Below are 24,618 nucleotides of genomic sequence, written 5' to 3'. Positions count from 1 at the left end.
CATTGCTGGAAACGCCTTTCCGGTGCACGTTTGCGTCACAACGGGGGGGAGGGGAGGGGGGGGGGGGGGGGGGGGGAAGCGGATGTTGACGGAATGTTTCAAAGTGTCGGCGCTAACGTTACTTTTGCTAATCATTTCAGCTTCAGGTTAACCTAACGGAATACAAGACTAACATAGACAGCCAAACAATGTTAACTACGTTTGGTTTTAACGCCAACACGATACAGCAAATTATCAATAGCATAAAGCTAGCTAGTAGTTAGCCACTGATGTAGTTTCCATGGTGATGGAACATAGCTTAACGATAACTCACTGTCTAGCTAGCTGTTGATGTTAGCTTTGAGGAGATTGTGAAAAGAGATGTCATCAGGGTTTCAGTCCCCCGACCCTCAGAGTATTCGACTTTCTTGCAATAATGGCGCTAAAGTTGTACAAGGCGTTAACCCATCAGGAACAGCTGGTAAGTTACAGTAAACAAGCTAAAGCCAGTGAAATCTATGTTGGCTTACTTGCTAAACCTCCAGTTTTGTGAACTTGTTATGAATAGTTCAGTTCCTAAAGTAATTTGTTTAACTTCCTCTACAGAGACCCGTGACGCCTCTCTTCGGCTGAGATTTAACAACTTGACTCTGGATGAACTGAGGTAGTTACAACCATTGTGCCTAAATGCATTACTACAAATAGCTCCTGTTTTGTAGCCATCAGCCTATTTTATGTTAAGCTCAATACCAACCCATGAGCAGCCACTGCTTTAGTATAATAATAATAATGTCTTAATAATGGATCTACAAATCATGCAATCAAAGGGTAAACATTCCTATTTCTAACTTTATATCAAGTAATTCAAAGACAGTCACTCACAACAAATGTGCCTAACATGTAGTCAAAATAAAAATAAAACAAATCATTTAAACTTAACAAAAATAAATCTGCATTGAAGCATTTACTGTAAATAACACTAAAACCAAGTGGTGACTCAAGTGATATTTCATTAAAGAGGTACTGTTGTTCCTGAGCTGTGAAATAAAGATATGTTTCTGTATTAAAAGAGAAAGTGCTGGTGTGAACATTGATTTTCTTACCAATTTTTATAAAATTGCCTTTTGGATCGGATCAACACACCATTTACTGTTTTAAATAAGCCCTGACCCTTGCAAAACAAATGCTCGCTCAACAGGTTGGGAACTATGTCCTGAGAGTTGTATATAAAAATAGTTGTATGTACAAATAATTGTATATAAAAAGAATATTAACCTCGTCTCGCCAGAGGTGGCACAGATGTCACAGAGCACAGGGCTCAGACCTGGAATGATGTTACACTTTAATAACCTCTCACTTTACTAATAATACTGTAACCCTGACCTGACCTTGAGAAGTCTTTCTTATTTTTGTCTTCTTGACGTTTAAAAGAAGTTTCCACTGTGGTATGGCATCACTACGAGTAATACTCTCCATATATCCTGATTAATGATATATTTAAGTCCCCTCTAGGGCCCTATGCCCCAAGAGTGCAGGTCTGTTAGTGGTTCCCAGAGTCCGCAAAACTTGATCAGGAGTCAGTGGCCGTTTCTCAATCGCGAGGATATTGGCTTCCAAGCCAATATTTCAAGGATGCTACGTCATTGAGTGCCGCCGAAGGACTGTTCCAATCTCCAGCATACTTGGAATTCCACCGAGGCCGCGCCCTTGGTTTGGGGGAAATTTCGAGGCTGCACATGGGTAGACTTTGCGTCCTTAAAATCCCCACAATGCTTTGCGCATGGACCAATTTCCCCAAATCTGTGGCGGAAGATGTAAGGCGGGGCCTCTCATATGACGCACACCTGCACACTTGCTAGCCTGTTCCACTCTTTGTTTTCCAAATGCCAGGAAGTATTCTTGCCTTGCTTCTGAAGCAAGATGCTCGGCTCGGCTGTGCTACCAAGCCAGCATCCTCGCGATTGAGAAACGGCCAGACAGTGTCCAAAATGTTAAGAGTGTGTCGAAGACCCTCCTTTTAATAAAGCCTATAGTTAGAGACGTCTAAGATTACCCTATGTTTTTCCTCCTGCGTCTTACATTTGATAGTTTCATTGTATTTTATCTCATTTTATTATTTATCGATTCTATCTAGTTTAAAAAAAAAAATTCTTGTAATTTTATTTATCTTTTAACACTGTCATCTATGTTTGTTAATCTGTAAAGTCCACTGCAACAAATGTGTTTTGTGATATTGGGCTTTATAAACTCAGATTTGATTTGTTTGTTTTACAGTGAGGAGCTTGAAAGGCGCACCAAAGAAACCCAGAGGCTTCAGGAAGAGGTGGAAACCGCAACCAAAGAAACTTTGGAGAGATTTGGCTGCACATATGGCATCCACAGCTCACCAGGAAGGAGCAACCACAACTACAGGTTTAATGAGTGTGAGTGCAAGCAGCGTCACACAACATTTTGCTTATGTGTCAGCAGCCAAAAAAATGAACAAATAATGTGTTAAGCAAGGGCTTATTTATTTCACAACACAACACAATAAAAAACACTCAATTTGGTAAAGCTGGAGGTTCATCTAAAATATAAATCCTCCTACTAGATATACAAATGTGTGGGTAAAAAACATTTGAAAGCATAGTATTTATAAAAAAAAGTATGAAACATAAGCCAAGAGCCCAGCACATTTACCTGTTATATCACAAACGCATGTTTTACCAGCCCTTAACTTTCACAACATACACAGTGTTTATTTTAAACATCTTTTGATTTTTTGGCAGACGATGGAGGTTCCTCTATTCTTTCAACTCAGCAGCAGGCAGTGATTCAGCCACTGGTCTGTGATCTGGATATTTTAAACCAAACGGATATCAGCTCTCCTGGAAAGAAGGTGTTGGAAAATACAATAGATAATTCTCTTCAACAGCTGTCTGACCTGGAGCTCAACAAGGTTCATAATTTTCTTTCAGCCATGAATCCTAATTGTTTGATGTGGTCTGAATTAATTATTGGTACTGCTTTCCCTGTATAATGTATTATTTTACCCTCTCAAACACAGACGCATGATGAACCAGAACAAGAGACGTTCAGGTTTGACAAAGCCATCGTGAACCTGCAGACTAAGTTGAACAAAGTCCAGAAGGAGAAGGACGGCCTCTCTGACCTCAGGTAAAGACACTGATCAAGTTGTACTCCTCTAAATAAGTGTTTAAATTGCTTTGAGCCACAGATCTTTTGTATTTGTAGATTGAAGGATTCAAGGACACACGTTGGTCAGATGGAAAAGATGCTGTTCATGTTGGAAGAGATCCAAAACATCAAAAGGGCCAAGGACCAAGAGCTACTTGAGACGGAAGATGAGACGTTGGCACTTAACAGAAAAGTAGAGGCATTGGAACAAAATGTAGAGCAGATGTACTCACTGTTATATCAGGAGACACAACGTGGGGACAATGCAATCAGCAGTCCTAACTTCCATACAAGTTCAACACCGGCTGCTCGGTTTACTGATATTTTTAATGATGAGACAGAGGAGCTACAGGAAAGACTTTTTTTGGTAAGTAATAGAAGTCATCTACAGGTCACGTTCAGTTTACTTTATGTTTCGACTCACATATTTTCTCTTATTATGTCTGAAATATATTTTCTTCTGTTATTGGCAGTCAATTAACCATCTGGGGAGTGAGGGACGCAGTGGAGTAAATAAGCAAAAAGAAAGGTAATTTAAAGGAGAACTGCAGTGTATGGATTGAGACAGAGAATGGAGTAGCATTGTATTTTATAAATAGAATGTGACCGCATTGTTCACATTTCTCTGTCCTAGAATGGAAGGCCTGATATCTAGTCTTGGCCAGGAGATGGCGCTGTTGACTGACAAACTGACCTCATCAAAAAACAACAGCATCAGCCTGAATGTCAAGTTAGAGCTGCTAAAGTAAGTATCTTTCCAAAATCCGTTTGTGGCTGTTTTATCAGTGACTTTTTCATTCTATTTAAATAAATGATCAGACAATCATACATTTTCTGAATTAATGTATATGTGTCAAATAAATAATACATACCTTCTTTACCCAGGAAACTTGCAGAGAGACAGACATCACTGCACCAGGGTCAGATCAGTGAACTGGAGTCAGCCCTGTGCAGCCACAAAGATCAGGTAAGGAAGAATGTACAGTAAGATGATGAGCAATAATGTACGCAAAGAGATAATGAGGCTGATACAAGTTATTATTAACCAGCCATATGGATCCACCTTGGTTTGGAGATTAGACAAACACAATATGGAAAAGTAGCACTGATTCTACCTCCTACAGTATACCAGAATGAAAATTAAAATGAAATTTCATTTGATTTGTGACATTGTAGATTTGTCGTCTGGAGCAGCAGCTCATTCAGGCTCAGTCGCAGCTGATGGACGCCCAGAGTGAGAGAGAGCGATCTTTACAGCTTGGCCAACTGAAGGTGATTTTTTAGCATTCTATCTCTTTTCTATTGTTATAAAACTGAAAGTCCTAATTAGGGATGGGTATCGTTAAAGTTTTAACGGTACTACTACTTTCATCAATACCGCTTATCGATCCGGTCCTTTAACGGTACTCGTATCGTATAAGGTAAACTAACTAAACAAATTGTGAAAAAAAATTGCATTGCTTTTTCTTTAAAGTGCACCTATCATGCTATTTTTAGGCAATAGCATAGGTCTCAGATATATAAAAATATATCATGTCTATAAAAAAACATGTCTATAAAGTGTTTTGCTCAAAATACCAAACAGATCACGCATTCTAGCCATGCCTCATATCCCTCTATTTCACTTCCTGTTTCAAAAGTGCTGATTTGGGGTATAAAGCTTTAAAAAAAAAAAAGGAGGGGGCTGAGCTCATGCGGGAGATTCTACCGGCAGATTCTGCGGTGATGAAATGCCTTATCAAGGATTATTTCTGAAACAGTATGGAGCTCAAAGGCTTTCTCTTTTGCCGGTTATACCACAAGGTGAGTTCCTTTTTATTTCCTGCTTCTTCACACACATGCTCTGTGCAGTACAGATTAGCTCTGAGTGTTAGCGATGCTAATGTAAACACCGACCATATTACGTCCAAAACAGTCGGCATTGTTTCTGATAGCAACGTTTCTGATAGGGCCGTGGGTGTAAAGCCAGCCTACATTTCCGATATTACGTCATATCGGATGCAAATCTGGATCAGCTCCGTTGTAGCCCCGTTTTTAGAGATTTGGGTACGGAGGAAAAGAGAGAGGGTTTTATTTTCTGACACTTTTCCCGACACACCGGGGACACATATTTATGTATAAAAGACATCAAAAAGTGCATTTTTAAAAAGCATAACATTCCTTACCATTGCTTTGCAGATGATTTGCAGGTATACCTGCCTATAAAAGCAAATAAGGAATCTAGGATTGCCTTGCTTAGCTGTCTGAAAGACATAAAATCATGGATGGAAATCAACTTCTTGACTCAACGAAAACAAGAGAGATTTTAATATTTGGACAGTCTGAACTCCTGGATGGCTTTAATAGTGTACTCGGCCCCTTAGCCTCCTACAGCCGTCCCTCTGTCAGAAATCTTGGAGTCATCTTTGACAACTGTTTTAAATTCGACAAACAAATAAGCTCAGTTGTCAAGACAAGCTTCTTCCAGCTGCGGCTTCTGGGGAAGGTAAAAGCCTATCTTCCTAGTAAGGAATTTGAACAGCTAATCCACCTATTTATAACGTCTCGTTTAGACTATTGTAACTCCCTGTATATTGGTGTTGATAAGTGTGTGATCCGTCGCCTGCACCTGGTCCAAAATGCGGCTGCACGCCTTCTTACTGGGAAGAGACGTTATGACCATCACACCCGTTATGGCAGATCTTCATTGGCTTCCTGTCAGTTACAGGATCCAGTTCAAGTACTTACTTGTTGTTTTTAAATCATTGCATGGACTGGCACCACATTACCTGTCTGAGTTGTTGCACCGCCATGCTCCAGCTAGAGCATTGCGATCAGCTCAGCAAAATATGTTGGTGGTTCCTCGGTGCAGGAAAAAACCCAGAGGTGACAGGGCTTTCAGTGTTGCAGCTCCCAGACTGTGGAACAGCCTCCCAGTACATATCCGGACTGCTGAGTCTATTGAACTTTTTAAATCTCAGCTAAAAACTCACCTCTTTGCACTGGCTTTTAATACTAGTTGAACATTACATTTTTACATTTGTATGTGTTTTTTTTATATATGTTTCTAGTTATTGTGCTTTTTATCATGTTTTTAATTATTGTTTTATTATTGTACTCCCATTGTGTTATTTAATATTGTAGTTATTGCCTGTACAGCACTTTGGTCAACTGAAGGTTGTTTTAAATGTGCTATATAAATAAATAAAGATTGAGTGATTTTGCATGATAAGTCCCCTTTAAATAAAATAAATAATATTTTCACAACAAAAGAAACAACAATGTTTTAACAAATCGTATTAATTAATCTGATGACAGAACTGTAAACAGAATAGCTGAAACTTTAACAAAAAATAAATAACTCCGTTACCTCTAATCATTAACCCATGTTTGTATAATTTAGTTAACTCTGTGTGTTGCTGCTCTAGCATACATAACATACCTGACGTGGAAACATTACTCGTGGATGGGGTTATAGAGCTACTAGAAAGACAGTCGAAAACGGTGCATTTCTCCGTCTGAATGTGGTGCACTTTTGAAAGATGTTTAGACAAATTGCTCGTGTTACCGCCCTTACATGCTAAACTCTTATTGCAGTTTTGGCAACGAGCATAGTCCACATCGAGACGGGTAAAGTTTAATCACACCTCGGAGCGCGTTCTCTCCGCCCTGTGCGTGCGTGTGTGTGTGTTGCTGCATGTAGCAGCTGCGTGTGTGTAAACTGCCCCGCCCCCTCGCAAGCAGACGGGAGAGATCTCTCGTCTGGATTGGAAAGATCGAAAATACTAAAAATAATCAGACGCATTTTGTAGTCTTATTGCATATTAGAAACGGAGTTGGCGACACTAAAACGGCAATATAATGTTTGTGTAGCATAATACATATTGTAGTGCCGAGAGAAGAGAGTCGGAGGCGGTGCATCGAAGGTGCAAATCTCTCTTTATTGGGGAGCAGAAATCGACGTGCTGTCGGGTTGCAGGAAAGAGGAGAAGAGAAAGTGAAAGGGGAAACACACAGTAGGTACACAGTAGGTACCGTCAACACACGTGTCCGTGCGGAAACAATACCCCCAACCTGTAGTTCCATGATTGGATTATGTAACGCCAGTGTATGAATCAGTGATCACTACACAAGCCCCCCCAGAATTTAACCATGGACACAATCCTCGCGTCCGGGAGGAAGCACCACAAGGGCCGAGGAGGGCGGGCCATGGAACGGGCCGTCGGAAGGGGGCCGCAGGAGAGGGTAGGGGCCCCAACGAAGGCGAGGGCATCCCCACCGGAGGGCGGGTGGCGGGCCGGAACGGGCCGTCGTCAGGGGGCCGCAGAAAGCAGGGTCGCGTCGTGGGGACAGGCGTGAAACACCTAGAGGTCCCCAGCAGGGAGGAGCGCCGCCCGGCCGCTGGCGAAGGCACAGCGGCGGCGGGCACGAAGTCCTTGGGAGGAAGGAGCCGTGTCCCCGGGAGGAGGGAGCCGTGGACAGGGGAGAGGCCAGACGGGGCGCCGTCGAGGCGAACCGTGAGCCGCGGTTAGAGGTGAGGCCAGGCAGGGTCCCGAAGCGCGCCACCCACGGGCCGATGAAGGCATGGGCGACGTCCGGAACCGCCGAGGCGAGGGAAGAGGCGAGGCCAGGCAGGGTCCCGAAGCGCGCCACCCACGGGCCGATGAAGGCATGGGCGACGTCCGGAACCGCCGAGGCGAGGGAAGAGGCGAGACGGGGTCCAGAAGCGCGCCACCGTGTGACGTCCGAAACCGCCGTCGAGGTGGTGAAAACAGCGAGAGGGTCCACACGAGGCCGACCAGACATGGTCGAACCTCCTCTCAGACACCAGAAAAAGCTCAAAAATGGTCGTCCCGTCCACGATCAAAAACAGGTGGGCGAAATAGCGAGAGGATCCACGCGAGGCCGACCAGACTTGATCAAACCTCCTCTCCGGCACCACAAAAAACAAAAACAAAAAAAAAACAGTCGGATGTCGATAGCCGCCGGTAGCTGCTAGACATCGTCAGCCGTTGCTAGCAGTCGTCGCTAGCCGCTGGTAGCAGCTAGCCGTTAGCTGTCGTGGCTAGCTGTCGTTAGCAGTTGAGGCTAGCCGCTCTCGACGGCCGGTAGTCGCTGTCGTCGGCGGCGGCCCCGGAGCCTCTGCTAGGCGGCGTGCCCCCACCAGGGAAGGTGCTGCAGCGTGCAGTGGCAAGCACCTCTGGGGTAAATCGCCGGGCGGCCAGGAAGAACCGGCAAGCTTCTTCGGCCAAAGCGTGGGGCTCAACACTAGCCGTGTTAGCTAGCGCAGCCTGGACATGCAGCCGCATGTCCCGAAGAAACAGCCCCACGAGGTAGAAGTCGGGTCCCTCCATACCTAGCAGGTCGTGCATCGTCTCCCCGTAGCAGGAAGGCTTGCTGCCCTCCAGCGCCGAGACGAAACGGGAATGGCGAGCGACGTCCTCCGCCATCCCGCTGGGCCGCACCGAGCCTCAGTCCGTGCGCACGAGGCAGCAACGGACGTCTCCAAGAATCTCCGGCATTCCGAGAAAAGCTGCGCTTTCTGCCGTGTTCAATTTAGTCTCGGATCCTTCGCGAGACTTATGTCAGGGTCACCAATGTAGTGCCGAGAGAAGGGAGTCGGAGACGGTGCATCGAAGGTGCAAATCTCTCTTTATTGGGGAGCAGAAATCGACGTGCTGTCGGGTTGCAGGAAAGAAGAGAAAGTGAAAGGGGAAATACACAGCAGGTACCGTCAACACATGTGTCCGTGCGGAAACAATACCCCCAACCTGTAGTTCCATGATTGGATTATGTAACCCCAGTGTATGAATCAGTGATCACTACAATATGACATATTTTTTAGATGTCTCCAGTACCGATAAAAAGACCGATAACGTTGGAGCTTAACGGTACCACGGTTTTGAATAATTCCGCCCCGGGGCCCCGTTTAATACCGGGGCTCGGTACCGATCCCTAGTCCTAATACAGATACCTCTGTTGTGTTCATTGAAGAAAACGCTTTAAAGTGCAGTTGTCAGGTGAACTTTAAATTAAATCTTTTATTATACAACTTTAGAATTGAAGAAAGCACTTAGTAATTTGGAATAACGGGAAATAAGATGACATTTCAAGCCAGTTTCTCTCCCTTTCGGTGAGATCATATTTCTTCCCACTGTCAAAAGATTATTGTTTTTGGTCGTTTTTTTAATACAATCGTCCCACTATGTCTCCTGCTTCATCCTGTACAGAGGTGTGGTTTGCAGCAGCAGTGGGAGCTCCAGGAGGAGGTGGAGGCCCTGAGAGGACAGCTGGAGGCGGCCGGGGAGGAGGGGAGGACATCCCAGAAACTCCTGGAGGAGAAACACAAAGACCTCCAGCTCAGACAGCAAGAAGCACAGCTCGTAATGTTCTAGAGGAGATCAAGCATTATGAGTCTATATGGTTTTTACAACATGATCTGGTAACCTGTGCCTAATTTGTAGTCTCATTAATCTGAAACTTTATTTCTCCAGCATCTTGCCAGGTTGGAGGAGGCCCAAAGCAGAGGCCAGGCCCTGCAGGCAGAAGGAGAGACACTGAGGCTGAAGCTGATTGACAGGGAGAAGATGATAGAGAGCAGCGTACAGATGACAGTGCAGCACGGCCGCACTATCCACGACCTTCACCAGGAGAACAGCCTCCTCAGTAACCAGCTCAACCAGCTCAACCTGCACAAGAGGGAGATTCAGCAGCTCAGGGTCAGGAGAGAGGAGGGAAACTTTATTAAAATATGATGAGATCTCTCAAGGAAGCTTTTCCTTATCACATCTTATCAAGCCTTCCCCCACCAAACTTCATAACTTACCTGACGCTCTCTGTCTCTCCTCCTTTCTATATGCTTATTTAGGCAGAGTTAGACTGGCACAAGTCAGCCGATGCTGCTGCAGAGCACGAGCGGCGGCAGCTACAGGCCTCTGTGGCTGAACAAAGGCAGCGTGTCCAGGAGGAAAGTCTTGAGAAAAAGCAGCTCAACATCCAGCTGGAGCTGCTGCGCATGCAGTTACTCAGCCTCACTCGTGAGTTTGGCTTTACTAAATGAGTATCATCAACCACAAACAAGATCAATATCCATCATTTAGACAACAAATATAACTTAATTTCCCTCTAAATTAATAAATTAATAGTTTTCATACATGCAGCTTACATGTCTTCCTGGGATTGTTCGGTCACATCATGAACAAACTGACATGCAGGTAAACCGACCAGCAAGTTATACAATACATAAAGTGTCCCAGCAGTTTTTAACAATTAAATAAATGTATGCATACAGCCTTAAATAAACTCACATATAAAGATCATATTGCAACAGAATTCTACATTTACAGTAAAAGAAAAATGTAAACCTTGTTTGTCTGTTTGAGTGTATGAATTTACGATACATTGTGCGTTATCCAAGTGTGAGGCTTTTGTCTAACATGCTTTGGACATTAATGTTATTTACTTATATAGCCAACAAAGTTCTTCACACGCATAACATTATTTTTTGTTATTATAAGTACTCAAATAAAGCTCCATATTTAATTGTAATCAAATCTGGATCTGGAACTTGACCTTTTATCAAACTTATTTTTGAACTACGATACAGAAGATAATACCATTATTAGTTTTCACCTTTTTTAAATTACATTGTTAATTGGTAGTTATCCTGGATGGTAAAATACTATCACGGTATTATATTTCATGTGGACTTTAATATATTGAATGTTAGGGAGGCATGTGGCGCAGTGGGTAGAGCGTTGGTGTTCGGATCAGGGGAGCACAGGTTCAAACCCCACTGCAGTCAGCATGTCTTTGTGTCCCTGGGCGAGACACTTCACCTCAAATTGCTCCTGTGGGGATTGTCCACAGCATGTATGTAAGTCACTTTGGATAAAAGCGTCTAACAAGTGACATGTAATGTAATGTTACATCTGGATTGCAGTCTAGTGTTACCACACATTTTCATTAACCAGGAATTACACAGGGCCGTTTCTAGAAAGACTTCAGCTCTCACAGTTTTCTGCCAAATCAAATGATCCTCTTGTCCTGCTGTTTAAAAAAAAAACAAAGAACCATGTTTGGTATGTTTTCACTGTCAACCAAGCCCTTCTATCATTGTGTGTGTTAAAGTGGATTTCTCTCAGTGGATGTGATTTGTGTGTTTGTGCGGGCTTGGTTTCAGAGGAGCACATGGAGCTGCAGCAGCTCCACAGCTGCAGGAGTGAGGAGCAGGAGGGCGCGGTGCTGAAGCTTCAGAGTCAGCTCCGGAAAGCCCGGGACGAGCGGGACCAGGTCGGGAGCACCCTGAGGACGCTGGAAGGAGCTGAGGGACACGGTTAGATACATGACATCATTTAATCTGAGACTTAATTAAAAGATCTCATGTATAAAGAAGAAACATCCTCTGATTTACCTCCGTCTGTGATGAAGTAACGAGATAACAGTCTAATTCTTGCACAAAACATTAAATTAAGTATTTGATTAAATTGCAACATTATTATATAACCTTCTCTGCGGTATTCCACTCTGAGGTATAATCCTGTAACTACTAACACATGGCCAAAATTAAAGTTCTGTGATTGATTATATGTTCTGAGATTATATGTGCATGAAGTACTTCCTACCTAGCTTGATCACTTCCCCGCTCTCCTTCTGTCCTCTGGGTTTGTCTCCACTTTAGGCCTCCAAGTAGCCCTGGACATGCAGAAAGAGATCACCGCCCGGAGACAGCAGGTCGACTCCCTGCAGAGCAAAATCAAGCATTTGGAGGAGATAATGGACAAGCTGTACCAGGTAAAACACTTAGGGCCCAATTCCAAACCGCCCCCTACAACCTACCTGAGTGGTAGTGGGTTATGGAGCCCTCTAACAGCGAGCATGGCACCTGACTTCACCTGCTGCACTACCTGACCGACTCAACGCTGTGTGTGTGTGTGTGTGTCATGAAACACACTTCTTACAAATATTTCCGTGCAAACATTTACTGATATACTGCAAAACAAGATAGACATTTAATATCGACAAACAGATGTTAATAGTATTTTTTTTTATCGTTTTTTATAAACTTAGGATCATATGCCCGTGTTTAGTCTACAAAAAACGGTAAATGTGTGCCTACACAAGTTTCTATATTCACAGGACTTTTGCAAAAACTAAGCAGCATATGAACATTAGATTTTAAAACAAAACGAGTTTAAAAAAAAAACGCCATTAAAAATGTTTGGAGTTTAATGTTAGTTGTGGGGGAAACTTATGTAGCAATGGAGAGTTAGGACTCAGAGAGACACAAGGAGAGCTGGAGCTTTGATAGCAAACACTGACGGTTTATTTGGAGCTTCGGCCGGAGAATTCACAAGACATGTTACGGGCCACGGTCTGACCACACGGTTTAGATGCCACATCAATTCTGAAGAACCCTCTTGTAGTTCCAGGTTTTAACTAGTTCAGAGTGTAATAATCAACATTCTTCAATAGATAGACTAAACAGCTGAGGACACTGAATCACATTTGTTGTCGCTTATGGCTCAGGTCATCTACACCCCGAGAAGGATGTGTTCCAGGTGTCCCACAACAATAACTATCTCTGACCGAAGTTGCCCGGTCATAAACTGGTAACAACAACAAAATGCTTGGGCAGCCTTAAGGGAGATAGCGGCTGTCCAAGGTTGGGCATCTGCGTCAGAGGGCAAAAGGTAAACATGTATACAGAGTTATTCCCTGACAGTTCCTCTCTTTTTATCAATTTTGATAACCTAAAACCTTAATAATAATTTGTTCAATACTTAAATCAATGGGAATCTTCAGATTTGAGTGTGGATTTACACCAATTACATCAATAACAATCACATCAATAACAACATAATAAGATTGAAACATACAATCACAATGATTGAGACAGCCAATCACAATAGAAAAATCATCTCTCGCCAGTGTTTGGAGCATCTTTTTGTCAAAAGCATAATAATGAACACATATAAAATCACAGATACATAATAGCAAAAAACATTTTTAAACTAATATGTTTTAACATTTAATCATTAGTTAATCTCACTTATCAAACTATAAAATCAAAACCAGCTTGCAGTTTAAAGATTTATTTCAAGGCAAACACTAGTCAAAGCATTTAAAAATCAGGATCATAAGAGATCCAGCTAAGGTATAAAAATTCACACTGGTGATCTAATCAATCTGCAAAATTGCAGTGTCTTCAATTTAGGATTATATTTACATTAGCTTCATTAAATATTAAATCAAAAGACTATGGCATGATAACATAATTACATTACTTAAACTATCAATCCTTATGTCAGTTCAAAATCTGAAGGGAAAAGTTAAACAATTCTCAAAATGTTTAACAATCTGAAAAGGAAAAGTTAGGCAAATATTCAAAGACTTTTGTAAAAACCTGGAAAGGAAGGATTAAACATTCCTAAAACTTTAATTCATACATTTGTAAATTCTACCACTGATCTGTTCCAAATTAACTAAATTAATTATTCTTATTAGCCATACTTACCTGAACATCTACTTATGGTACTTGGAAAGGGTTCTTCTGTGTTTATCTAATGTTGAATACAGAATATCAATTTCTTTCAATTATACTTCTCTAATTTGAGGATCAAATATGCTACATAATTGTTATATGAATTATTATAAATATTTGTTTTGGTCCAAAACTGAAATTAATCTAGTACTTGAAACATCATTTTAGGTCTGTCTGTGCATGGATAATACATTAAAGTGTAATGTTGTTAAGCCTGATTGCTGGACAATTAAGGATATTAACATTATCTGTTATAATATTAGAAATACCTTATTATTCAATACCTTATAATCTGAGAATATTTATTTATTTATTTTGCTTAGTGCGAAAGTGTGAAAGTGTAATCTGATCTGACAAAAATATATGAATCACCACTATTTAACACATGTCTGGTAATTGGAAATATAAAAACAATCATTAATTGTACATCTGGTCATTCAATTCAAAGTTCATCTTTGTACGAGAGCTGGAAGAACATGACCGTCAGTCTTCCTGACTCGTTCTCCTCCTCCCTTTATGACACCGAGTGTCTGGTGTGTAAAGGCATCCTGATACTGTAGATTAGCACTGAGGTGCTGATTGACTCAAACTCTTCTTCATCAGAGCGCCATATTTCAACCCCCCCAATTGCTCTGCTTTTGTGTGGCCCATTCAGTGAGCACTGTAGTTGATCCCCCAGTGAAACGGAGGCTCATCTGCCGGTATTCCTTCTGCTATCAATGTTGAAAGCAGTGCAACTGCGTATTCCTAGTGATGCATCCAGGTGTCCCCCCCCGTGATAGGAGAGGAAGACATCAAACTGCTCCAAGAAACATGGAACCTTGTATTATAGAAGCCTCTGAAAACCCTCGCATCGTCCGGCAGGGTTGTCTGCTTGAGCCCCCCGAGCAGAAAGGTGAAGAGAATAATTCTCTCTCATTTGGACTGTACTGACTGGGACATGATCGTATAGGACGTACTACGTCCTATACGATCATTTCCTGATAACGATGAAGCCATAGCCCCGCCTCTCCCCACCTCTGTTGCTCACTGCTGCATTATGTAACACTGCTTGTGTTGGCCGCTGAAACCCCTAAAATGTGGCGATTTGTCCAATACAAATCTTTACATTTCTTTCACACAGAAGTTCCACTTTACTGATGCCTTTCTTTAAGGTTTCTCCGAACATGAGCTGTGCATGCTTGTATGGAACTTCCGTCCCGAGCAGCATACACAGAGAAAATCAGCCAGGACAAAGTCCCCAGACACTGATTCCCTGGGCGTTCCAAGCCTCAGATGTTCATTAACCAAAAAACGAAACACAGCCGCTCAGTTTCACAGGTAATTTTAGGATACCGTCAATCACAGATTCTGGTAAGGCAATGTCCAAATGTGGATTTGAAATTACACTTACCAGTTCTGAAGATTTGTTGGTATCCTGCCGACAACGCCAATTTGTGGGGGAAACTTCTGAAGCAATTGGAAACAGGACTCAGAGAGACACGAGGAGAGCTGGAGCTTTGATGGCAAACACTGACGGTTTATTTGGAGCTTCGGCCGGAGAATTCACAAGACATGTCACAGGCCACGGTCTGACCACACGGTTGAGATGCCACATCAATTCTGAAGAACCCTCCTGTAGCTCCAGGTTTTAACTAGTTCAGAGTGTAATAATCAACATTCTTCAATAGATGGACTAAACAGCTGAGGACACTGAATCACATTTGTTGTCGCTTATGGCTCGGGTCATCTACACCCCGAGAAGGATGTGTTCCAGGTGTCCCAAAACAATAACTATCTCTGACCGAAAGTTGCCCGGTCATAAACTGGTAACGACAACAAAATGCTAGGGCAGCCCCTCCTTAAGGGAGATAGCGGCTGTCCAAGGTTGGGCATCTGCGTCAGAGGGCAAAAGGAAACCATTGTTATGAAAAGTTACGGCATTTCCTGTTTCCTCTTCTTGCTTGTCGCTGTATTTACCCTCTCATTCTGAAAGAAGGAGCCTCCTTAAATTGAAAGTGTCACCCCGCCACGGAGTGGGAGTGGGTAGGGTGTGGTTTGGATTTGGATTTGGGCCTTAATGTTTAGCACTTCTATTGATTATTCACTTATTCTTCTCTGATCAAGTTAAATAAAAAAATTATTTGTGAATGTATTTTACAAACCAAGAAAAGTCAAGTCTTTTGAGCATATTTTTTATAGTTCTGGTTTTATTTATTGGACACCAAATCCTCTACGCAGACAACTCAATCCCAAAACATGATCAAATTCATTTTTGACATGCATGCCAACACCATTTGTTTACCTCTCCTCCCAATCGTGTCCAGGAGAAGCGCTACCAGAGCCTGGAGAACCAGCGGCAGCTCCAGGAGCTAACCTTTGTCAGGGAGGAGAAGAAACAACTTGGCATTGAGCAGGAGGTCCTTCGCTCCAAAGATAACCAGCTGAGGGAGCGGATCGGCCAGCTGGAGGCCATCCTTAACAAGGTGGAACTCATTTACACTTTCTCTTTGTGATTACATTACCACCAAATCATCTGCTGTGATAGGATGGTTACACACACACCTGAAATACATGTTGAAAGTTACAGGTGAAAATTACACATGTGATATTCTTCAACAAAGATCTGTTTGTGGCTTCCAGTTCTAAGTGCAGATAAGTAGCTAAAACATACTTAGTTGAGTTTTCTTGCATTCAATTCCCCACCCTATTTTCCACTCATTTACTATCACCTATTTACTGTCCGCTATTTACTAAAAGCATACAATACTCAAATATTTTTTATAGAAGGTTTTAAAATGGGCTGATAACCAGCTTAATAATAATATGACACAATCTGAAGAACTTTTTTTAACTATCAATATTTGTCAGTTATCATTTCACTCTGGAACAAAACCGAAATGTTAGTTTGTGTTATCGGGTAAATAAAGAACCTTATCTGTCCTGTTCTGGCGCTGTTTGTGACCATCACTGTTACTGTTACATGTGCTCTGTTTCTTTCCGAAGTTGTCAGAAAGCTTTGCAGACTGTCAAGATTTCATCCAGCTGCAGGAGCAGGACTATTTCCGTCTGAAACTCCGACATGCCCTGGACTTGAAGGTAGGGCTGTTTACAGACAAATGTCTTTTTGTGAGAAGGAGTAGGGCATTTCCACTTATACAAAGTATGTCTATATTTGTAAAAAGCATACTTTTAGCGAATGTTGTGCTGTTTTCTTTTCATCATACATGTCAAAGTCAACTTTATTGTCAATCTTTCAGTTTGTGTGTACAGAGAGATCGAAATACCGTTTCCCACATCCCGAATACAAAAACAAATATATATAAAAATATGTATGCACTATGCAAATATGTATATACCTATATATACACAATGAAAGACACATTTATACAGATGCACACATTAAGACCTAAATGTCCGGCAGTGGCTCAGTCAGTAGGGGCTTGGACTGGGAGCCGTAGGGTCGCCGGTTCAAGTCCCCGACCAGACCTAAATATGGAGTGTGGACTGCTACTTGGAGAGGTCCCAGTTCACCTCCTGCCCTGCCGTGGTGCCCTTGAGCAAGGCACCGGACACCCCCCTTCCCCCCTCACTCCCATTGCTCCCCGGGCGCTGTACACTAGCTGCCCACTGCTCCTAGTTCTAGACTCCTTGTACTAGGATGGGTTAAATGCAGAGGCCAAATGTCACTGTGTGTGCTGTGTGCTCTGCATGTGTGACCATTAAAGAGGGTTTCATCCCTCCCTATTCTATTATATTAAATAAAAGCACAACAATCTGTTTGACCTAATCAGACTTACTCGAAGAGCTTCATTACATCTGAGCTCCTTATAACCAATGTTATCTTTTCAATAGGAGCTCCAAGGTCAAAACACAGCTCTGAATGTACATCCACCTGTCCTGGACTCCCCATCTGCACTCCCTGCTCCACCCTGCTCCCAGCATGCCTCCAACGCCCAGATCACGGTACACTCAGGAACTTCTTATATCTTGCCTGCCTATCCCTAACTGTTCCAGCCCATCAAGTGAATGTGTGAGTCATTGTTTATTTGGCTGCACAGACACAAGCTCAGCACATCTGCTCAACCTTTAAATCAAAAACATGCACACCATCACATTCCTGTGGCCAGGCAATAAAACCTCAATATTAATCATCTAAAAAAAAGCGCCTATTACTATTTGTGGTTTTGTCCTAAACTGTCATAGTGCCTATTCAGTTTTATATGTTACTACTGACTTCAGAATAAATGAACTTCTTGCTAATTGTCACAGAAATGCTTTATGCGCTGTTTCCTCTGTTTGAAATACAAGCTTATCAGACCAGCTTTTTGTAATATAGACATCACAACTGCACTGGGTTGACATTGTCTTTCTGTCCTCCAGCAGGAAAGCCCCTCCCCAGAGCTCAGGTCTCTGGTCAGAGGGCTTCGAGGAGCGGTTTCAGGGAAGCACAGACCACACACCGATAACAGGAGGAGGTCTGCGCCGGAGAAAGTGCACAGAACCACATTGTACGTCTGGCTCCGTTCCCACACTGCAAGGATTAGCTTGGTTCTTAGGCTAGCTTAGGTCACATCTGAAAATCATGTGATGCTACTAAGTGAACAGGAAGTCATTTAGAGTTGAGGAGGAGCGGGGGGTGTATACTTGAGTGGATTCGTTACTCACACTTTCACGGCTTTTACTGTACTACTGTAGATCATACAGACTGTTGACCCTGTCTAGTTTTTTTTACATTACCGCACAATTAACAATTAATGAATTTAAAGGAAAAAAAGGCACCGATCATGATGAATACAAAAAGGTTTTGAAAAAAGAAGAGAAAGAGTTATGTTTAAATGATTAGAACAATCTCATTTTCCCATTATGTATCTCCTTATTCTTTTGGAAGAAGTGGAATTCATTTTTCTCCATTGAGCTATATAATTGATTGTGTTGATAAGGAGGAGGATGGACGGAGGGTTTGTAATTGTTTTTCTTTATTTGTAGCAAGAAAGTCTTCCAGAGGTATGTGTTTCTTCTACTGAGACCTATTAGGATATTTCTTAGGTACTAAAAGATTAAAGAGAAATCGTATTTCGGGTCCACAACCATTGGGACTTAATGGCCTACTGCTCTCCAAATAAGCTTAATCGTGGACAAGATAAAAACGTATACCTCTGACGTAGTATAGTTCAAACTTAATTTGGGTCATAAGATATGTTGTGGACTCCTGGAATGTGTCTTACTTATACTTAATTATTCTTCTGCACCCACAGCAACATTGACAAGGAGGAAAAAGTAAAGGTCGGCTCAAGATTGAGAAGAAAAACCTGCGGCAGGTAGAGAGCGCACCCAAACCTTACCACCTCAGTGTCGTCTTTTTTGTTTATATCTCATGATTACGACTTGTCTTGAGGATAAGAGAAGCTCACACCATCTTCCCACGTGACCTTTTACCCTTCATGCAACATGCAAAGCACCACAAAGTGCTACAGGCTGTGTAATGTGATGTAATGTGTGTCTGTTTGTGCATTTACTGTGTACAGCGAGCCACTTTTCCTGAATGCAGCTGAGCTCAACGGGAAAAAAATCAACAACAAATCCTTCAAGGAGAGTGAGTTTTTGTCTACTACCTTGTCATTTTCATGCAAATCAAGTTTTTCTAAAATATATGTCAGTGTACGTAACCCCCTTCATCTATACCAGCGTTTCTCAAAGTGTGGGGCGAGAGATGTGATAGGTGGGTCGCGAATGGACACGATGAACAGGAGATTATTATTTTTAAATTATTTTTTGGGACCTCAGGCCGGAATCAAACCTGGGTCCTCGCGGGCGGTAGTGGACTGTTACAGCCGGAGACTCGCAACGGCGATGGACTTTCACAGCGCCGCTGCGCCGGAGCCTCCCAGCGGCGGGTGTTTGCGGCGGCGGGTGCGGTACTGGCGCAGCGGTGCTGTGAAAGTCCACCGCCCACCTATGCCAGAGCCAGCGGCCCACCGAAGGCAGCAGCCCACCAACGGCAGCGGCCCACCGGGAAAAGTCCCGAATCTCCCGATGGCCAATCCGAGCCTGCTCACACACACACAACTGAAACCAAAATCATTTACAGACATATGTAAAAATCTCTCATACACACATGTGAAATGCTCACACACACACACACACACACACACACACACACACACACACACACACACACACACACACACACACACACACACACACACACACACACACACACACACACACACACACCAGCGTTGCAGTCGGGAAGAAAAGCAATGTGGAGCGGCACCTCACCACTTCATAAGGAGTTTAACCGTGACACTTTTCGAAATCCCGTTTGTGTCCCCCCACTTTACAAATAGGCCTATGTTTATTTTATTTTTTTAGCGCCAGCCGTCGCGAGAGAGCTAGAGAGAGCACACTTTTATCTATTTAATATAGCCTAGTTATAAATATATAAACAGTTTAAAAGCGGAGTGATTAGTAAAATATGCATAAATAAAAAGAAAGAATGCTAACTAGTAACATAAGATAAGAATAAACAAGTTGAAATGATTTGTTATTGGTTGAGATCATATTCTAAAGATGTTTGGATTATTGAAAAGTATACATCTCCCTTTCATCTGAGTGTTGAGAGCTGTATCCATAAATTCATTTTGTGCTCAAAGTGCTCCAGATTGATGCATTTCACTTCAACATCTAAAAAATAATCTTCCCGGGGGTGTATGCCCCCCGACCCCCCTAGAGGATGTGAGGTCCACCCCCAAATAAAGCAGGTTCAAATAATTTAATTGCATAAATGTTATTTTAATAAACACTGAAAACAGGTCCCACAGACCCAAACAGCACACAAAGGTTAAAGGTCAGCATATAATAATGTTAAAATGTGCTAAATATATACACTGCAAAAAAACAAAAAAGAGGAGTAAAAGTAGCTCACGACTTGTTTTATTTTTTTAAAGTAGCTCTCGTCCTAAAAAAGGTTGGAGACCCCTGTTATCGAACGATACGTTTGACAATTTTAAGCTTGGCCTACCATTTTATTGGAGCGATGAGGAACAGGTGGGGCTTGAAAAGGCCAACCTGTTCAAAGTGGGGAATGACAGAAAAAGTTTGAGAACCACTGATCTATACAGTGTTCCTCTGCTATAAAACTTAACCAAATGATTAGTCAATAAACAGGAAAATAACCTGCAAATATTTTAATAATTGATGTCGTACAAATACTCTTGTTATTTCCCGCTTTTCTCTTTATGTCATTGGAAACACAGCGTCTGCAGCAAGGTACTCTTCCTTCCCACAGCTGCTCTCACTGGGCCGCCGGTCGCCCGTCCACGCTCTGCTGACCTCTGACCCGAACAGCTGACAGTGACAACCATAGACTGTGTTCACATCGGCCCTCAGGCTGACCCTCCTATCAGTGAGTTGCTAATAATGTGAATCATATATTTACTGACTGAGTCGTTCGGAAATTCTTCCAAATACTGTATCATTACTGCAGTGATTTTCAACCACTGTGCCGTGAGAGATCGTCAGGTGTGCCGTGGGAAATTATCCAACTTATATAAATATTATAAATATTATTTAGTTACTGCTAATAATTTGCCATGGTTGTGCGTGTGTTCCTGCAATGTAGTGACTAGCGAAGTAATTAAATACTCTTCCATGTACTGACCTGCCCAGTGAGTGGCAGTAGCGCAATAATTACCTTTAAGACAAGAGAATTAGTGATGCGCACGAGAGGTGTCCGTGACAAGACGTACAGTGATGGATAAATATTTGAAAAGGAAAAAGACTCCGAACTGGGCCCTGGACAAAAGTATAACCTAGATGAAGAGAGTAATATGAGTGGTGGTCAAAAGAAAGCAAAAACGGTGAGTTGAAAAACACTGCTTTACTGAACAACAATGACACAAAAGTCAATTATTTTAATACAATGGATTAAAAACGAATTATGGGACACAGAGACATATCTCTGATATTGATATTGGATCAACTATAGCAATTCAAAAAATGTCACATTACACCTGTCCTTCAGCGCCTCACAAACATTTCATACAATTGTGTTAATGTTATTTGATCAAAAACCTCTGTAATCACATTTCTCAGAATTCATTAAATTCAAATGTTTTGTCTTTCAGGGAGCTCCCCTTGTACTGCTTTTTTTTATAAGGCTCCCTAGATGAAGTTGTCAAAAGATTCACTCGGATGTTTTTTCTAATTTATTGCTGAAATAAAGTTTGATTTGATTTTACAATTGATGTGTATGTCTAGTTTTATGATAAATGTGTATTATATGTTTTAACATGAAGCTCATAGTTATAGGTGGTGTTAGCCTGGACTAAATCGTCTTGAGATGTGTTGGGTCTTTGCTACAGGAGTGGGCAGACAATTAGAAACACAGATCAATACAATGCAATTGAATATAGGACCTCAATAATAAATACATAATCGTCAAAATATATGATATGATAATGTCGACAAACTGAACATGATCAAATTTGACAAGGCAGGATTTATGCCCTAGCTGCAGGTGTTCCTAATGAAGTGTCCACTGAGTGCATATTGGCTGTTCAAGATCATTTGAGTCACCCGTTAAACATAAAACCTCCACTTGCGTAAGCAGAAGTGGTCATGTTTCCTTGAGCACTGACACACTTCTTCTTTTGCTCCTTTTTTACAGTGTGGTTTTGAAGAGCATTTCGATAGAAGTGCTTTGAACACTCCATACACAGAAACCCCTCCTTTAAATGTAAAGTCTTGCCTTTTAGCCTTGCTCCATTGTGCATTGCATAACTCCTCACAGCTAAGGTTACATACATCTGTTTCTGGTCCTCATTCTGTCAACGAACCAACTGTTCCACATCGCTTATATCTCTTCACTGTACATCTTCTAAATCAGAAGCGATTTAGAAATAATATTTTGCTACTCTTTGTTCGTGTTCAAATCCTTTATTGTCCCTGAGGGCTCTGCCGCCGTAGCAATAAAGACAGAGAAACAAACAGATAAAGACAAAAAAAGACATTCACAGTCAGACTTAATAAAACCACATATGATTACAAGAGTAAAAGGTGAATAAAGGGAAGTACAACATTTAGCAAAAAAGAAAGAAAGGAAGGGGAAACGAGCATGGTTGGAGATGTGCTGATGCTACCCGCACTTTTAAAAAAATGGTTTGATAGAGAATTTGTATCTGCTCGTATTGGCTAATGTTTGGATCCTGATGGAAGGAACTTAAACTGCAGTGGGGAGGTATTTCCGACGTTGTGGGTTTCTAAGATTTTCTTAACTTTACCGTTTGTGTTCTCTGTTTGGCTCTGCTGCTTTAAAAATGTCCCCTCTGTTTGTGGCCTGGACAGAATGTAATTCTTGACCTTAGTAATTGTTGCTGCCCTCCGCTTGAACAGGGAATCGTGGTGAAGCAGTGTCTCAGTGTACTGCAGATTCAGTAATATTGGTCTCTTCATCCTGCAAAAGTGAAAGTGTGTTTTATCATTTCTTTAACATTATACTGGTTCTTGTGTAAGGTCTGATAAAACAGTACGATTTATGTTATCTTTTCCTTAGGTACTTACGGGAGAGGCAAACCATCTGCTGAATATGGTGGCGGCTGCTTTCATGTCCTTGTGTTTGCTGAGTTGATATAGTTTGCCCGTCCGGCCTTTCTTGGAACCATTCCCATTCATTTGTAGGATATAAGGGTTTCTGTGACTTTCATGTTGGACATCAGGGCTGCTTTAAAATGATTGACATGTGTAGCCTTATTATAGCATACAGTGTGTAGCCTTATTATAGCATACAGTTGTTTCTTTTCCAGTTCATTTATCAAAATAATTAAGATGATACTGATACCATGAATCAAATAATACTTGCATGTTATCAGCAGAAGCTCCCTGTTTTACTCTTCCCTTCATCCTTCCTTGGCACTGTACAGATTTCTTCACCTTCGTCCTCCGCATGGTCTCCTGTAGGCGTAGGAAGTGCAGAGACACTGTATTCGCCCATGTCTGGGTCCAAAACGGATACCACCTTATCGAATAACTGGAGAGAAATGAAGATACCCTGTATGTTTGAGCACTTTTAACACAGGCCTCCTTGTGCTGACACATAACAGTGTCAGGTAATCAAGCAGGAGGGAACAAAGAGACAGGAAGCAACAGACAAGACGGGGGGTGAACACTTTTCAAATTAAAACAGGAAAATAAAGACAGATCGAGACAGGACAAAATAAAACACAGACAGATCGTGACAAAACAGGTTGGTAGTCCAGACTGATTTTGTGTCCACTCACCTCTGGGGTCATGTGATCTCTATAGTGCGGGAACATAGCCAAAGGATGCTGTTTGAGTTTCTCCTCCACAGCAGCCACATAATCTCTGCGAATCTGTTTTTGGATCATCTGCTTTGAAAAGCAAGTGTGTTCTTTAGAGAGGCCCTTTATATGCTTTTGACTGGAGTTGTGGTTTGAAGTGTCACGCTGGAAAATAACCGATGAGACAGCTCTCTGGTTCCTGGATAAATCTGACGAGCAATCACTGAAGTCATCGAGTCTCATGTTGACAAAACGGCAACAACTGCCGACCAAGGAAATCTTGTTTGCTGGAGCTTTAAGATACTTGGTCTCCAACCTCTCCTTGTACCTAAGGATTCACAAAAAGTTAAGGACTGTATTAATCTTATAAAGCAGCAAAATTACATATCAGTTGAAACCACTTGGATAGAATACAAGTTGCAAACAAATTTGGAGTTGACTATTGATTTCTTAATAAACATTTACACAGTAAGATTATGAGTTGCTGCTTATCATCACAGTTGTAATTTCTGTTAAAAATGTATGACATAATGGATAAAACAAAGGAACAAACATACTGTATCTGACTGCACCTCAGAAGATTCTGAAAGAGTGTTTTGTTTTACTTTGCATTGAGCAGATCATTTTTCCTTGTTTGAGCAGGAAGTGCGTCTCTATTTT

The 24,618-nt window shown here is 42.0% G+C and overlaps 1 protein-coding gene and 1 long non-coding RNA gene across 4 annotated transcripts; one reads left to right on the top strand and one right to left on the bottom strand.

The window, feature by feature from the left end:
* The first annotated feature begins 83 nt into the window (after positions 1-83).
* LOC117472847 (coiled-coil domain-containing protein 158-like) lies at positions 84-21,899 on the top strand. Of its 3 annotated transcripts, none has more exons than XM_034118273.1 (23): positions 84-460; positions 586-643; positions 2,254-2,402; positions 2,748-2,917; positions 3,026-3,135; positions 3,214-3,523; positions 3,630-3,685; positions 3,791-3,901; positions 4,042-4,123; positions 4,333-4,428; positions 9,366-9,518; positions 9,630-9,854; positions 10,004-10,172; positions 11,318-11,470; positions 11,816-11,928; positions 15,985-16,143; positions 16,664-16,756; positions 17,513-17,623; positions 18,044-18,168; positions 18,916-18,978; positions 19,186-19,253; positions 20,917-21,065; positions 21,787-21,899. In XM_034118273.1, exons 1-22 carry the CDS (start codon positions 361-363, stop codon positions 21,009-21,011), a joined length of 2,769 nt encoding a protein of 922 aa, XP_033974164.1. In that variant the 5' UTR covers positions 84-360; the 3' UTR covers positions 21,012-21,065; positions 21,787-21,899. The 3 variants fall into 3 exon arrangements, with proteins under 3 accessions (XP_033974164.1, XP_033974163.1, XP_033974165.1); XM_034118272.1 differs by having other exon boundaries at positions 18,041-18,168; XM_034118274.1 differs by lacking the exons at positions 18,916-18,978; positions 19,186-19,253; positions 20,917-21,065; positions 21,787-21,899 and having other exon boundaries at positions 17,513-17,690; positions 18,041-18,132.
* Positions 21,815-23,375, bottom strand: LOC117472848. Its single transcript, XR_004554966.1, has 2 exons — positions 23,222-23,375; positions 21,815-23,114 (listed from the first exon to the last, which is right to left on the bottom strand). It is a non-coding gene; the product is annotated as an uncharacterized LOC117472848 (long non-coding RNA).
* Between the last annotated feature and the right edge of the window lie 1,243 nt (positions 23,376-24,618).

Source organism: Trematomus bernacchii, unplaced genomic scaffold (genome assembly GCF_902827165.1).
Source record: "Trematomus bernacchii unplaced genomic scaffold, fTreBer1.1, whole genome shotgun sequence".
NCBI classification, from domain to species: domain Eukaryota; kingdom Metazoa; phylum Chordata; class Actinopteri; order Perciformes; family Nototheniidae; genus Trematomus; species Trematomus bernacchii.
The sequence above is the reverse complement of the archived record's forward strand: the minus strand, read 5'-3'. Positions and strand labels throughout refer to the sequence as shown.